Source organism: Periophthalmus magnuspinnatus, chromosome 2 (genome assembly GCF_009829125.3).
Source record: "Periophthalmus magnuspinnatus isolate fPerMag1 chromosome 2, fPerMag1.2.pri, whole genome shotgun sequence".
NCBI classification, from domain to species: domain Eukaryota; kingdom Metazoa; phylum Chordata; class Actinopteri; order Gobiiformes; family Gobiidae; genus Periophthalmus; species Periophthalmus magnuspinnatus.
The window spans coordinates 17,569,226-17,586,802 of NC_047127.1; the positions used below are offsets into that span (position 1 = coordinate 17,569,226).

General features: G+C 40.4%; 1 protein-coding gene across 2 annotated transcripts in view; it reads right to left on the reverse strand.

Annotated features, from left to right (window-relative positions):
• The window catches only part of nrp2a (neuropilin 2a), a 143,189-nt gene that overhangs the window by 113,901 nt on the left and 11,711 nt on the right, over positions 1 to 17,577 (reverse strand). For both annotated transcript variants that reach the window (XM_033980416.2, XM_055227810.1), the window contains exon 2: positions 10,793 to 10,970. In XM_033980416.2, coding sequence (XP_033836307.1) covers positions 10,793 to 10,970 — 178 coding nt within the window. The remainder of the gene's footprint in view (positions 1 to 10,792; positions 10,971 to 17,577) is intronic.

Below are 17,577 nucleotides of genomic sequence, written 5' to 3' on the forward strand. Positions count from 1 at the left end.
AAACAGAGAGAGACAGAATGGTGATGGCGAACCAATCGGACATTGTGGTGGTGGATAAACAACAGAGCAAAGCCGTTGTGGTGGACATCGCAGTACCAAGTGATGGGAACATCAGGAAAAAGGAACATGAGAAACTAGAGAAATAACAGGGGCTCAAAGAAGAGCTGGAGAAGGCCTGGAAGGTGAAGGTATCAGTGGTGCCCGTGGTCATCGGAGCACTCAGGGCAGTGATCCACAAACTGGAGGATATATATATATATATATATATATATATATATATATATATATATATATATATATATATATATATATATATATATATATATATATATATATATATATATATATATATATATATATATATGGCTGACGTCATTTCCGGGTGAGTGCATTCTGTTTTGCGAGTTGTATATCTAGCGTATCTAGCTTCTCTCTCCTGAAATTGTTAATCCACGAATCTTTACAATTTTAAAAAGCAGTTTCAAACATCTACACTAGTGCCTGAATACTTCGCTAAACCACCGAAGTTTCATTCAGCATCTATTGCTCCGCACTTCGCGGATTAATCCCCTCTATCTCTCGGTTCAGCCTGAACTAGCCTAGCCGACTAGCATCATGGCTAAACCTTCCCCCTCTTCTCTCGCTTTTCCCTGCCCTGGTTGCCATATGTGGAGTGATGACCCTGGCTTATTTGAGTTACAGTCAGATAGCAGCAGTAGGGACCGCGGACCGCAGTAGCTTTAGCGTAACTAGTGAGACTAGCCCCCCAGCGCAACCCGTGCAGCCGGGGTCAGACCAGGACAGGTTTGTGACAGTTAGAAGAAAGCGTAGGACAGGCCAGGGACACAGGGCTGAGAATAGGACTGTAGCAGACCGGGGACACAGGGTTGAGAGTAGAGAGCTCCCCGTCCAGAACAGGTTTGCTCCCCTGAACTGGACCCGGGACACTTTAGTCATAGGGAGCTCCATAGTCAGGGACGTGGAACTGCCTGCAGCTTCCACGCGGTGTTACCCTGGAGCCAGACTGGGTGACATCGAGGGGAATCTTAGGCTTTTAAAGAAAAGTAAGAATAGGTACCGCCGGATCGTTATACACGCGGGGGGTAACGATACTCGGCGCGGTCAGTCAGAGGTGGTTAAGTTACAGATAGCTGCAGTCTGTCAATTGGCTAAGTCAATGTCGGAGTCCGTGTACTTCTCTGGCCCCCTCCCAACCTATACCAATTGTGAAATGTACAGCCGCTTTTCAGCAGTCAACCAGTGGTTGACCAATTGGTGCCCGCAGAATGGTGTCGTCTTCATAGATAATTGGAGGGCATTTGAGGGGAAGCCTAGGCTTATATGTAGAGACGGCATCCATCCCACGCAGGCTGGCTCCGCCCTATTAGCTCAGAATATGATTGCTAGTCTAGATTGACCAGGTAAGAAGCACAGTGATAGTGACGTTAGGGAGCAGTTTAGACCAGTGAAGCACAGCTTAGTCAGAGGGAACAGCTCCAAGCAGACAGAGACTGTGTGTGCCCCACGTACAAAAAGCACAAATAAAACACCCCTAAACTCTGACAAGGAAGCTGTCAGATCTCATAACTTAACAAAAATAAATAAATGTGCTGCAAATAAACAAAATGATAAGTGTGTAAAATGTGGACTGCTAAACATCAGGTCTCTTTCCTCCAAATCTCTTTTAATAAGTGAACTAATTGGCGACATTAATATTGATCTGTTAGCCCTAACTGAAACATGGCTTCGGGAAAATGATTATGTTAGACTAAATGAATCTACACCATCAAGTCACATGAACTTTCAGAGTGCCCGGAGCACAGGTCGAGGTGGTGGTGTGGCCGTCATCTCTCATTCTAGTCTAATTCTCAGCCCCAAACCCAACTATACTTACCTCTCCTTTGAAAGCCTCGCACTCTCCATTACGTGCCCCAATTGGAAAAACCAAAAAGCTGTTATATTTATAATAATTTATCGACCTCCTGGTCCATATGCCGACTTCCTGACAGAGTTTTCTGATTTCATCTCAAGTTTAGTCTTGAACTGGGAAAGGATTGTTATAGTTGGAGATTTCAACATTCATGTAGATAACGGCAGTGATTGCCTCAGTAATGCTTTTGGTGCATTCCTGGATGGGATCGGTTTCACCCAGAGTGTGAATAAGCCGACTCACTGTCACAATCACACTCTAGATCTCGTTCTAACCTATGGTATTGAGATTAATGATTGTCCTTCCTCAAAACCCTATACTCTCTGACCATTTCTTAATTACCTTTCAATTTATACTAAAAGACTATCCAGCCCCACAGAAAAAAACTATAATGAAAAGAACATTATCAGATAAATCGGTTACAGAGTTTAAAGAAATTATTGAGCCATTACTGAAAGATATGTCATGTGACAATGACAATAATTTTAATCCAATTGTCACTGATCAATTGGTTGACAGAACAATGCTCACCTTAAAATCTGCTCTCGATGTTGTAGCTCCGCTAAAACAGAAAAGCATTAAACCAAGACCTCCGGCTCCATGGTACACGTTACAGCTCAGGACACTCAAACAACATGTAAGACGCACAGAGAAGCTTTGGCGCCGCTCGCGCTCTGAGCAGTCTCTGAAGGCATGGAAGCTCTGCCTGCTCACTTATAAGGCCGCTCTGCGGAAAGCCCGAACTAGATACTATTCAAATCTAATAGAAGTAAACAAAAATAACCCCAGATTTTTGTTCAGCACTGTAGCCAGGCTGACAAACTCCCACACTGCTAATGAGTCTCTTATCCCCTCGAACATTAGTTGTGATGACTTTCTTCACTTCTTCGATTACAAAATCACAACCATTAGAGACAAAATTAACAAAGCTACTCCAAAAATCAGCTCTGAGCTAATCCAGTATGTAATGTCCCACATGGATCCTCTAATAATATTAGATAAATTTACTGCTGTTGATGAGGTGGAGATTACCTCAGTCATCATGTCGTCAAAACCATCAACCTGTTTGCTCGACCCTATTCCAATCAGACTCCTCAAAGAAGCCCTCCCCCTAATAATAGATTCCATCCATAACATAATAAATATGTCGTTAGAAAATGGCTACGTTCCTCAGTCCTTTAAGTATGCTGTGATTAAACCCCTTTTGAAAAAACCTAACCTAAATCCTGATGAATTAGTCAACTATAGACCTATCTCTAATCTTCCCTTCCTCTCAAAAATTCTAGAACGAGTTGTGGTGAAACAGCTCTGCCGCCACCTGCAGGACAATAATATATTTGAAAAATTTCAATCTGGATTCAGAGCTCACCACAGCACAGAGACTGCACTGCTTAAAGTAACAAATGATTTACTATTAGCTGCTGATAACGGGCTGGCTTCAGTCCTGGTCCTACTGGACCTCAGTGCAGCGTTTGACACCATTGATCACAACATTCTACTGCAGAGGTTAGAATGTGACATTGGAATCAGAGGGACCGCCCTCAAATGGTTTAAATCCTATCTATCAGATAGGTACCAGTTTGTTAGTATAAACCAGAGCACCTCTCCCTGTTCTAAAGTAGCCTGTGGTGTTCCACAAGGATCTGTGCTTGGTCCAATCCTATTTACTCTGTATATGTTGCCATTGGGTAACATTATCAGAAAACATGGCATTAATTTTCACTGCTACGCTGATGACACTCAGCTGTACTTATCAATGAAACCAAATCAGACTGATCAAATAGATAAACTCAGTGCCTGTGTGAAGGACATCAAAACCTGGATGACCTTGAATTACCTGCTCTTAAATCCTGAAAAAACAGAGGTCATTGTCGTTGGTCCCAAAGGTCAAAGAGATTCTCTGTCAGACCAGATAATCTCACTCGACAATGTGAGTATAGCTTCTAGCCCTACTGTAAAAAATCTTGGAGTCCTATTTGATCAAAATCTCTCATTCACAGCCCATGTAAACCTAGCTTGTAAAACCGCATACTTTCACCTGCGAAATATAACTAAAATTAGAAATATTTTACCTAAAAACGATGCTGAAAAACTCATCCATGCATTTGTTACTTCCAGACTTGATTACTGTAATTCCCTGCTTGCCGCCTGCCCCAAAAGTACTATAAGGAGCCTCCAGCTGGTCCAAAATGCAGCGGCCAGAGTCCTAACAGGAACTAAAAGAAGAGACCACATTAGTCCTGTACTAAAATATCTGCACTGGCTTCCTGTTGAGCTTAGAATCAAATTCAAAGTCCTCCTCCTGACATACAAAGCCCTAAACGGTATGGCCCCATCCTATCTGCAAGATGCTATTGTCCCGTACCAGCCAAACAGAGCACTCCGCTCTCAGAATGCAGGACTATTAGTGGTTCCTAGAGTGTCCAAAAGTACAGTGGGAGGGAGAGCATTCAGTTACCAAGCTCCTGTGCTATGGAATCAACTCCCTGCTGATGTTAAACAGGCCCCCACAGTCTCTGTATTTAAGACCAGGCTTAAAACCTTCCTCTTCGGTATAGCGTATGACCAGGTTACTTAGTGAGGGAGTTAGGGTTATTAAAACCCGGGATAAGATAAGCTGCAGTAGGAGTAACTAGCTGGGGGAAGTATGGCAACCTGAGCACTATCCTCTACTTTGTCCTATTTTCTCATCAGCAATGCTATTCACATGTTGTCCCCTGTCCCACTCCCCCTGTGGAGTGTATCTCTTTCAGACGCCCCAATGACAGCTGGACCTCCTCCTTGCCTGGCTCTCCTCCTCCTCGTCTGGTCTTCCTCCCCCTCGCCTGGCCGATTTCTTATGTTGTCTGATTTTTCCTGTTGTGTCTGATTTTTCCTGTTGTGTCTGATTTTTCCTGTTGTTTTGTTTTTTGTGTCTTGGCGGCACAGTGACTGAGTGGCATCACTCATGTCTCACAGCAAGAAGGTTTGTTCGATCCCCGGGTCACCAGGCCTTTCTGTGTGGAGTTTTTCATGTTTCTCCCCGTGTCTGGATGGGTTTCCTCCGGGTACTCCGGTTTCCCCCATCAACCAAAACATGAACGCCCTTCGAGACAACTGTTGTTGTGATTTTGGGCGTTACAAAAATAAATGAATTGAATTTAAAATATATATATATATATATATATATATATATATATATATATATATATATATATATATATATATATATATATATATATATATATATATATATATATATATATATATATATATATGTTTGTTTTTGTTCTGTTTTCAATTTGGATTTTGCATCATGCATCATATGCATCATTACTGTGAGCGGCTTACATTTCAAATTGTGATTTTAAAATGTGAAATAATTCTTCCAAATATTCTCAATTTAACAAATCAGATCTTAAAGTAGCAAACAAGTAAATTTTAATTCTAAATTAGCATTTTGGTTTTTTTTCTGCTATAATTCACAATTCAATTAATTTTCTCTTCATGTCCCTCCAGAGCCACCGTAGTCTCTTCTGTACCCTGCAGCCTCATGTTTTCATCTCGCCTCATTATAAACACAGACTTATAGACATTCTGCTGTAATGGCCAAACTGACCATGATACTGAACTTGAGTACATATCAAATATACACCCCCCCCCACCCCCCCGCCCCGGGCCTGATCACATATCGATTTGCCATTACAAGCATTGATCTGGCCTCTCTGCGCTGCCTCCGGTGGTCATAAAGAGGTGATATCACTGAAGTGAGAGGAGCCTGGATCATGTTATGTCCAGGCAATTTAGGCTCTGGGTTATGGCCACATTAAGTCATAGCTTTATTTAGCTTAAGACCTGGTTTGGACCTGGTTCAGATGTGGTTCAGATCCAGTTCAGACCTGGTTCAATCCTGGTTGTTCTGGTTTAGACCTGGTTCAGACCTGATTCAGACCTCGTTCAGACCTCATTTATACCTGGTTTATATCAAGTTTATATCAGGATTAGACCTGGTTTGGACCTGGTTAAGACCTGGTTTAGACCTAGTTTAGACCTCATTCAGACCTGGTTTACACCTGGTTTAGGTGAGAGGAATGGGGAACAAGTTCCATCAAATATAGACAAAACATGTTTTAGCAAATCAAATAAACTTATGGATGGTAAATTTATAGAGTGGGTGGGGAACAACAGAGAAGAAGAAATTGCATGACCCCACAGTGAGACAAAAGTTAAATTTTACACAACAAAAGCTCCATTCATTCTGAAGGAATGTACCAGGACAACTAATGACTTTATATGGTCATACCCAATCTGCCTCTGCCCTACCAAAACAAATAACCAAAACTGCAGCCACATCTCCAGAATCTCAGAATACATCTTGTGAATGGCTTGGTTTCATATTTAATACCAAAGAAACGCCCAAGGGCAGAAAACCACAATGAAAAACGGTCAGGCGTATATGAGAGTTTCCATTGAGAAGCACGTAACATATTGCATTAGCGGTATGGCCCCTATATTTCAAGCTAGCTTTATTACATTTAGTGCACATCAAGCGGCTACAGCTAGCAGCCTGGAGGTGTTTGGCACTCAGCTGGCCCACCACCGCTAGAAACAAAACTAGAATTATAGAGAGGGAGGGATGGAGGGAAAGAGGGAGAGAGAGAGAAAGAGAGGGGGAGAAGGAGAGAGGAAAAAAGGGAGAAAGAAAAAAAGTTGGAGGGAAGGAGAGAAGGAAAGAGGAAAGAGAGGGGAAGGATGGAGGTAGAGAGGTACAAAAAGGGGAGGGAAGGAGAGGAAGGAGGGGAGAGAAGAAGAGAGAGGCAAATAAGAGGGGGAAAGTGAGATGGAGAGAAGGAAAGGAGGAAGAGAGAGACAAATAAGAGAGGGTAGAGAAGGGTTGAGGGGGAATGGAGGAAAGGAGAAAGGAAAAGAGAGACTAATAAGATAGGGAGGGAGAGAGGGGGAAGAAGGATGGAGGAAGAGTGAGAGAGAGAAAGGAAGGAAGGGGAAAATGTAGGAAAGCAAAAGACAGAGAGAAAAAAGGAGAAGTGGGGAAAGTGAGAGAGAGAATCAGAAAGACCAGAAGGGAGGTAGCGAGAACAGCAGGGGGGAGAGAGAGGGAATAAATAAAAGAAAGAAGTCTAGACTAGCCGAGGAGGTATTACTGCAGCAACATGAGGACAATTTGGCAACTCAGCATTGTGCAAGAGGAAAAATGTTTGAACCAAAAAAATATATATATATAAACACTAAAACCACCCATGTGGTGCAGACTAGGATATGACCCAGCGATCTGAGCTTCTACAGAGGAGAGCAGAGATACGAGAGGAGGAGAACTTTGCACCGGCTTCACCATAAGGAAAAATCTTGTTTAGGGCGACAAAATGTCCCCATTGACCCAGGATAGTACCAGTTTTGAGTCCAGCAGATTTACTCAAAACCAGTGATTTGTCCCAGTTTCATACAAGCCGTGTGCCAGGGCTCCCTATTGATCCCCACCAGCTGTAAAGAGGGGAATATATTGTCGTTTGTTTAGCTAAAATAAAAAAACACGCTTGAAAATGAGGCCAAAAAATGCACGGAAAGAAGTTCCTCGGATTCTGGCTGATACAAGTGAGTAGAGAATGGATAATTTTTACCCAATTTTATTTATGCCAGACATGCCAACCCAGGTGTGTCCCAGTTTTGAATTTTGAAAATCTGGTCCCCTCTGTTCTTGTGGTTACCTGCTAACCTGGCTAATTAGACTGATATGTGTAGCGCATTTTCAATCTGGTCTGGCTCTCACTGAAAACACCGGTCAAACAAATACTCGGAACAAGTTTGAGAAACCAACTTTGTGCTTTTCTCTCAATTGAATTTAAACAGACATCTTTCTCACCAGAAATGCACAAACGCTTCCCTCTGCACCATTTTACAATCTAAATAGTCAGTACTCATGATGAGATGTGAGATTTAAGCCATGTTATAATGCTGTTACATCACAACCATACCTGAAGTTGTGTTTTGTTTCATTCATGCATGTTTGAGTAATCTTGCAATATTAGTCTGTCTACATCTCCAAAGCTCAAAATGCTCTGTTCCACCTTGTGATCTCACAAAGTGGTAGTTTTCAAGTTAACTGCAACATTATACCTTTTGTTCAGTACAGTTTGGCAATTCCAGGTCTGAAATTATCCAAATGATTCTAGTGAAAGTGTATGGAGTTTTAAAACACAGGAGCACTTCCTGTATTACCATCACAAGGTGGAACAGTGTTTTCTGTTTGAGAGAACAACTCCTAAATATGCAGAGTTTGTGTGTTAAAAATGTGTGAATAAACAAAACAACTCCAGGTCTGTTTGTGATAAGGAAACAACATTAGAACATAGATTTAAAAAAAAAACAACAACTGCGTAATATGGGCCATTTAAGTTAGGTTGAAATTAACTTATTCTGGCTGTATCTTAATATATCATTTTTATAAACGTCCTCACGGTGTTACTCATTCTGGACACCCACTCGTTCAGACTTTTATACCCAGGACAAGTGCACGAAGGCTGGGTGCGTGGGCGAGGGTCAGGGAGGTGGCCTGGTTCACGCTTCTCTCCCTAAGGCGCCCATAAAGAATAGAACTCACTCTCCAATAAAAAACAGTGCAGAAAGAGTCATTTGTGCTGCTTAGGCCCTAAGGCGGTGCAGTTTGAACCAGACGGATTTGTAAAGGGGAAGTCCACTGCGCTTACACCAAAACAGGAACAGATTGAACCGAAAGAAAGTACAGGAAAAATGGCAAAATACAGAAACTTGTCTAAACAGAGAAGTGAAAGTCTCAAAGTCTCAGTGATGACAGTGGTAAATTACATACGAAATGACACCCAACCAGGCCCGTCAACAGAAATTTGGGGGCATGGGACAAGAAACTGCACATCGGCATCCCTCTAATATAAATTAGTAGGAAGAGGGTCCAATTCTGGGTGACAACGACCCTGGACAACTGAGGCTTCTGCATGCAAGTAAAGTGTAAGCTTGGTAAATATTTTAAATTTAGCAGTGATGAACAAGCCCACTAACCAACAAGACCAAGACTAGACCAGGACTAAACCAAGACTAAACCTGGACTAAACCAGGATCCACCAATCCAGTACTGGTATCATCAGCGCAGATACTGAAAAATGTGTTACATCAGATATCGACTTCCAAATATCAGTTCAGCCAATATCCTGGTTGGACATACATATTGATGTAATAAGACTATTTACTGGTCGTAGTCAGCTCAGAAAGTCTCATATGTTTGAACTTTTATTTATACAAAGTTTATATTAAGATAAATAACAGCTCCATAACACACTTTGGTTCAGTTTTGGTTTTAGCTTTAAGGAAATATATTCTGTTTTCAGTCTCTCAACTGGCATCAGTTGATATCTGGTATCGGTAGATCCTTAAAGTCAAAGAAAACGGTATCGGAAATGAAAAAGCGGGATCAGTGCATACCAAATCCGGACTAAACAGGACTAAACCAAGACTCATAAACCGGGTCTGAATCAGTTCATAACCAGTTCAGAACCAGGACTAAACCTGGACTGTCCATGTTACCTGGCTCAAAGCTCAAGCAGCAGATTACAATTAACATCCACGTCGGATTTTTTTCTTTCAGATAAACGACTCTTTGTTCCTGTATTGTGTAACCCACGGCGACGTCTTCCTCTGCTCAAAAACAAAGGCACATATGAAGTGGATTACTTTTGCTCTGAGAACGGAAACTACCACAGCTGCCTCAAATTTGAACTTTTCTCTAAAATATTTACTGGAAATTCAAACAGCAAGAATTCTTTTTTCATTTTGTCGCTCAAAATCTGTCTGGCATTTGAGTATTAGATAGAGAGGATTATGGGAATGTCAAATGATTTCAAAAGATAAAATAAATTATTTCTGGGTTAAATTAAGGTTGTGAGGATTTGAACACATCTACTGGGTTTAGTCCCAGGTTTAGTGCCGGGTTTAGTCCCGGGTTTAGTCCCACAGTTAGTCTCACGTTTAGTCCCACGTTTAGTCCCACGTTTAGTCCCACGTTTAGTCCCACGTTTAGTCCCACATTTAGTCCCACTTTAGTCTATGTTCAGTCCTGGTTCAGTCCTGGTTCAGTCCTTGTCTTTGACAAGTTTAGGTTTAGGTTTCTCCCACTTTTTTCCCTCCTAAGGATTCAAAATGTGCTTAAGACCTGGTTTAATTTTTGTTCAATCTTAATTCATTTTAGTTTGGTCCACTTTCATTCATTCTTTATCAACAATTGCCCATGCATAAACTGTATATGTTTTTTTACTTTAACCACAACACTACTTGACATTGTCCACTGCTCCTTTGACCCCATATTTGAGTTTCCTAAATAAGTCTCTGGCCCAGCTGACATGCCCTTCCTCAAGGGCATGTCACCATAAAATATTTTGTGGCCACTCTGGGCTTCCACAGAAATGCAAACGTGTAAAAGAGAAAGGGACTGTTGAATATACCAGTAATTATGGTCATAATGAGATTACCACAGCACATGAAATGGTGTGTGGGGGGTTTGGATAATGCTGGTCTAGTCCTGGTCTCATCCTAGTCCAGTCTTAGCATGGTCTGGTCCAGTCTGGTCTTGGTGTAGTCCTGGTTTAGCCCTGGTTTAGCCCTGGTTTAGTCCTTTTTCAGACCTGCTATAGTCCTGGTTTCAGTTCTGGTTTCAGTCCTGCTATAGTCCTGGTTTAGTCCTGGGTCAGCCCTGGTTTAGCACTGGTTTAGTCCGGGTTTAGTCCTGGTTCAGCCCAAGTTTAGTCCTGGTTTAGTCCTGGTTTTGTCAGGGTTTAGTCCTGGTTTAGTCCCTGGTTTAGTCCTGGTTTAGTCCCAGTATCACACATAACCAGCTCTTACTTGCAGTCGAGTCTCTCGATCTCAAAGTGTGGGTTGAAGTTGAGTGCGATGCGTTGGGTGGGCTCGGGTGCTGTGACAACCCAGTGACAGTTCTGATGGGGCGGGTACTCTAGAGGGTACCCGGGCGAAGTTATGTACCCAGCTTCGCTGGCATCCAACATTCCCCCACACTCTGGAACTAAGGGAGAGAGGGAACACATTGAGTTTTCAATTTAAGAAGAAATTGGTTTTATATTTTCTATTTAGGTAAGAGACAAAGATGTATTACTTGCTAAAATCCAAATTAAAACGCCTGTACATAACTTTTTAGCCACAAAAGAGATTAAAATAAAAGCATGTGTTTTTTTTCCATTTTGTTTGCTTTTATTGCGCTGAAAACACCCTAATATGAGCTATGGCAACTTTTCATCATTCTGAAACCCATGAATAGCAGTAATGTTACGAAGACAGGTGGCACCAACAGGCCAAGTTACAGGTCAGATCTGCGGAGAAGTAAGCCAGTGCACAATAAAACAATTAAATGTAAGATGGATACTGTGGAACTTTCTAAGCAAAGCAAACATCTCTATGGACACAAACAGCACCAAAACACTTCTAAATTTAAATACTCTACACTGTTTATTTCGAGCCATATTAGATTAAATTCTTTACAGCTTAAACTATTCTATTCTGTCTGTAACTACACATCTGCTCCAGCGACGCTCCCAAACAACTGTAAAACTACAGAAAAGCAATTTGTGCCGGAAAACTGGGAAAAACTCAACATGTCCATTGTGTGTTGTGAATATGAGCAATTAAAACTATAAAATATCATCGTGGCGCTTTTCTCTGGATTACACTCAAAATGAGATCCTCCTCTATGCCCTGCTCCCAGCGCCTCCTATGGGAGTCTGAATGTAATTGTTACTCGGGCAAAACCAATCTGCAAACATGGGACACTTTCACCCATGCTATCTGGCTCCCCATCGCAACAATAATGTCAATAGTGCAGCTAGCTAGCATCGCCGCACAAATAATGTAGTCAGGAAGTCTATAGCATATTGCAAAAAATCTACTTAAAATAAGTTAAAATAAAGTTACATTTACTTGATATCAGAATATGAATGGAGTTGATTATAGATGAAGCCTACACTGTATATATAAATGGACATAGCTAACCCGCTAACCCCTGTGTTCCAAATAGGAAGTGATCATGGGCTCCATCAACTCTGGCTCCAATTCACTTTATTGAAAACCAATTAACTTTATTGGCCTCTCTACTGCTGCTGTCAGGTTCACCATTTTGGTCTTAAAATGACAGCATTAACCCGTTTTTATTTGGCTATTGTGTCTCTAAATCAAGGTATGAACATTAATAACAGACAAATCGGGTAATTTCCTTCCCCGAGGTTGCTAGCGTTAGCAACAAGTTTGATTGACGGCGTTGCTAGGTGCCCACTTCCTGGTAAACCAGCCTTCAACAGCCTCACTCTAGTTTGGCTCTTTGGTTGTTACGATACTCTGGGTCGGAATTCCAAATATGGAACTTGCCTCCAAATTGGCTCCTATAACTTCTGGCCTCAATGAGCTTCATTTGACTGGTGCCTCAGGCCATGGATGACATCACGCTCCCTTAGTTCATTTCTTTACACAGGCTATGGGACGGAGTTAAGAATGATGACAAACTAAGACTGTTGCTGTTGCAATTGTTTAAAGGCACAGTGTGTGTAACTAAGTGGTACGTCACCTACACGATTCTACGGAAATAGAGTTACAGGCAAAATAAAAATTAAAAAAATGCTTTTTTTGTGCTAAAAAGCTGTATACTGAAACTAAAGATTTGGAATGGTGAAAAGTCCTCAAGATGTCTATTACAAGATGAAACCCATTAGGCAAGGCAAGTTTATTTGTATAGCACAATTGGTACACAAAGTAATTCAAATTGCTTTACAGAATAAGAAAAACATTAAAATCACAATAGAAAACAAATCAAAACATAAATAATCATCATAAAAAGAACATTAAAAGAGTGCAGAATAACGCCCTTTCAATCATATACACAGATAAACAGAACCGTGTGGAGCGTGGATTTATCATTGTCAGAGGCCTGTCACACATCTTCAGGAAGACTGTTCCAGGTTTTAGCTGGACAAAACTCAAACGCTGATTTTGACATGATCAAAAATAAAATGTTGACTTTAGATAAATATTTCCTTTTTCCCCCCCAAAAAGTTTTAAAATAATCCATTTCCAATAGCCCTATCTTTAATTTAACACGTAATTAAATTTAAAGGTGCATCATGTAACTTTTTGAAAGGAGGGTCTGCTGTCTACTTGTCCATAGAGATGTTATAGCTTTGGCTACAGTGTTTCCCAGCATGGCATTAAAATGATCTCTATGAAAACACCACCGGGTCAAGTCACAGGTCAGATCTGTGGAGAGGTGACCCTTAGAAATATCATGAAAAAACTTAATAAATGAGTTTTAGTATTAGTAATAACATAATCTATAATTTTATATATTGCCTACTCATAATTCATAAGGCATCATAATTCATAAGTGAAGGGGGTTTGCAGTGCATGACAGGGTCTCACTATGGTTGCCCACAAAGTTATCTGATACTAACATGCTAATGTTAATGTGGCCTGTATGTGGACAATAGGAGGTTTCATATCTGATGCTAACATGCTAACCCTAACATGGCCTGTATATGGACAATAGGAGGTTTCATTCGCTAACAATGCCTGTGTTTATTACTGTGGTAGTGGAGAAGATTGGCACACATTATTATTCTTTACAGCAGCGAAGCCTAAACGTGATCGCCATGACAACAGGACAGTTCATTTTGCAATTCTCTATAAAATACAAATGCATGTGTGAGTGCATATGTGTGTGTGTATGTGTGTAAGATGCATTGGGTTCAGTTTAATATTATGAGAGGTATAAGGCAGGAAAGATACTAGCTATTGTTAAAGACTCTATTATGCAATATTCAAGCTACTATAACTACTACTTTTGGACATCTAAACTATTGTATTTTATGTTTTGTTACTTAAAGTGACAATTTAGACTACTCATTTAACTAAAAATAGAGTACATGATTACATTTAATATATCTTAGCCAGACAAAGATTACTCAAAAATGCTTGAATCACTCCAAATACAACTTTGATGGGTAAATGAGGAGGGAACACAAAACATGGTAAACATTCTTAAAAGTCTATACTTATATTATAATCTATGACCCCTGTGGATCATTATTTTATAATTTGTACGTTATAGTAGTATAGTAGTCATCTAATAGTTACATAGTCATCTAAAACAACTTTATAAAAGAAACAAGTCCGCTGACTTCACGTTAGAAAACTGCGGTGCCCAATGGGAGCTGACGTCGCCGTAAACATGAATACAACAAAGCACCTTATGCTACCGGTGCCCCCTATGGATAGCTGTACATCACACTAGTGAGCAAATTTTTTATTTATTTTTTTATTTGTACGAGAATGATTATGCGACACTGGCAAATCATGTATCACCAATTAAAAAAAATAAAATTAGAGAACGGGTTAGAGAGCGGATGCGTACCGGTGGAGGTGGAAATGGGGATTAATCTGCAATATGGCTTCTTGAAAATAGGCGATTTAAAGATTACTCAGATGTGCATGAATCACTCCAAAAACAAGTTTGAGAGGGTAAATGAGAAGGAAACAACACATCGTTAAAACATTGTTAAAAAAAAGTCAATTTTGCAGAAGGTCTGATTTAATTTCAGTGGTCATACTAGCTGACGGACAGGAATTGAAAATGTATAGAATACACTTTTTTTGCTACTAAACTGTGTATATGACATTTTAATATCAACTGTTTCTCATCATTTTTGGGGTGAATTTTAATGCAAACTAGATATCAAAAACTGTAATGCCTATGGTGGCCAATGTAACTTCAATTACTACATGACATCACACAAGACTGCCCTGATTACAGCCATGTGTTCTGATTATAAACACCTGGCTGCAGGAGTTTGAAGTGTTAGACCAATGACATTGTTGTACACATGCTTATACCTCCAGACGCCCTCCATCCCCCGCACTATATTCTTTAGTCATCCCAGCACTGCCAAATTTAGCAGCTCTATTTGAAATGTGGTTGTGGGAGGAGTTTAGGTGTTTAGTCCCACTTTAAATGCCTTATTTTGTCTTTTTTCAATATCAATAAGTATGACAGGTATCACATTTTTGACAACTACCTCAGATACAAAAATAAACAGCTAATTTATTTAACTCAAAACAGTAGATGTATTAGCAGTCCATTGGCTCTCACAGCTCTGATCCTTCTGCCCTCCACTCTCTCCTCTTAAATGTCCTGCTATTTGGCTTTATTCCTTTGAAGGCATCACTATGGTGGCCGCGGGGACCAATGCTGTAATATGTCCTTCTTGAGTTGACATTTGGAGCTCCTATTGTTTTTAAAAGGTAGAGCTGAAGATTTGATGGAGCGTGGTGACTTCCTGACTTCTATTCACAAACAGACTCAATAAACCATGAGAGGCTTGTCAGTCAATGCTCAGGGAGGAAGGGTACAAAATTTAAGATTTTACATGTAAAATTAAGGTGAAAAATTCCAATATAAACAGATATAGACGTTTTGAATTATTTTTAATAAGTACATTTATTTAAAGCAAATAGTTTTACGCACTCACTGTTTATTTTGGTGGCTTGAATAGGGCTATAGTGGCAGTAGTAGTAGTTCTGGTAGGAGTGATAATAGCAGTAATGACAGCAGTGTCACAGTAGTAGAATTAAGAGCAGTGGTAGCTGCAGTAGTAGTTGTTTAAGTAGCAGTAGAGGTTGATTAAGCAGTGTTATTAGTAGATTAAGTAGTAGTAGTTATGGATGGGACGATAAACAATAATATTGTTTATAGTGATAAAAAAGCTTGAGCCTCATTTGTGGCACTTTTTATATAATCATGATAATCGCTAACAAAGATAATCGCCATTGTATCACCTGAATATGCAGAAAAAAAATTCTCCCTGACAATCTCCTGTAGATCACTGTCATTTTCACTTTAACAACTTTAACAGTTGTTTAGATATGGAACCTATTCATAAAATTTAAATTTTAATTATTCATATCAAGAACATTTTTAAACTGTCAGCAACAATAATTATCGTGATATAATCATTAATCACAATTATTTTGGCCATGGTAATCGTGACACCAAATTTCAGTATCGCCCCAGACCTAGTAGAAATAGTAGTAGCAGACAATTTGACAACTATAATTGTTCAACTATCCTAGATAATTCTGTATTTCAAAATATGCAATACAATTTGAAGTACTCATTTGATGATTTCAAGTAACATGCCTGTAGTAGCAGTGGTAGTAGTATTAGCAGCATTAGTAGCAGCAGTAGCAGTAGTAGTAGTAAAAGTAGCAGTAATGGTCAGGAGCAGTGTAGTGTTGAGGTGCAGGGGTCAGTGGGATTAAGACATACTCAGAGAAATGCTGCTGCAGACAGTTTGAGTTTGTCTTTCCCCCGAGGAGAGAGGGATTAGGAAGAGAGGAGAGAGGAGGAGGGGGTGGAGGAGACAAGGAAAGAGAAGAGACAAGGAGGGAGGAGAGAAGGAGGAGGGGGATAGGAGCAGCGAGAGAGAGGGGGAGACAGAGATGAGGAGAGAAGGAGGAAAAAGGAGGAGAGACAGATTAGGAAAGAGAGCATACCATGAAACAAGGAGGAGAGAGGGTGAAACAGACAAGAGAGGGGTAGAAAGAGGAACAAGAGAGCAGAGAAGGAGAGGAGAAGAGAGAGGGATTAGGAAGGAGAGGAGACAAGGAGAGGAAAGAAAAGGGGGAAAGAAAGATAAAGAGAGAGTGAGAAAGTGGAGGAGGGGGGATTAGACAGGATGTAGACGACAAGGAAACAAGGAGGAAAAGGAGGAAGAGGAGGAAGAGGAGAAATAGGAGAAAGAGGAAGAGACAATACGAGGAGAGAGAGAAGAAAGACACAGGAGAGGAGGAGCAGATGAGACAAGGAAAAAAGGAGGGAGGAGAAAGAAGAGTGAGGAATGAAGGAGGGTAGAAAAGGGATTAGGAAGGAAGGAGAGGAAAGGAGAGGCAAAGAAAAGGTTGATAAGAAGAGAGAGGAGACAAGGAAAAAGAGACAGAAAAAAGGTGAGAGAGAGACACAGGAGGGGGGACAGAGACGGGGGCAGGGATTGAAAGGAGAGATGTATTGCAGAGGGGTGGGGTAAAATGTAATAGTGAAGGAAGTATAGGGACCAAACTGAATGAACCTGATCTATAGATAAATGTGTCTGTTCTCTGCACACTTTAAAATAAATATACAATCACATAAAAGACTGAATTAAAATGTATGTAAAAATGCATAGAAAATACGCATGTGCTTCTTGTATAGCATTGATGAATTTGTCCTGTTGAGGCTTCCATATCAGTTCAAAGAAACAGTATTTAACTTTTCTGGAGTAGTAGTTGTACTATTGGCTCCCCTGTTGTAGTTCCAGTTAGTCCTTTATGGCCAGATTGTGTTGAAACAAAGCTCAAATTACAGTCTAATTTGAGTCACAGAGCTTCAGACAGAGCAGTGCATCTAGTTAGCAGCACACTCCCTAGGAATGCTGATGACATCACCACCAAAATATCAATACTTAATTTACTAAAAAGTGACATCTAAAACAATGCTTCCAATATAAAATTGAAAATACAGTTCCTGTTTTGGACATAGACTACAGACATATTTAAAGTGAAACCATATTGGCAATATGCTAATGCTAACAGATTGATTT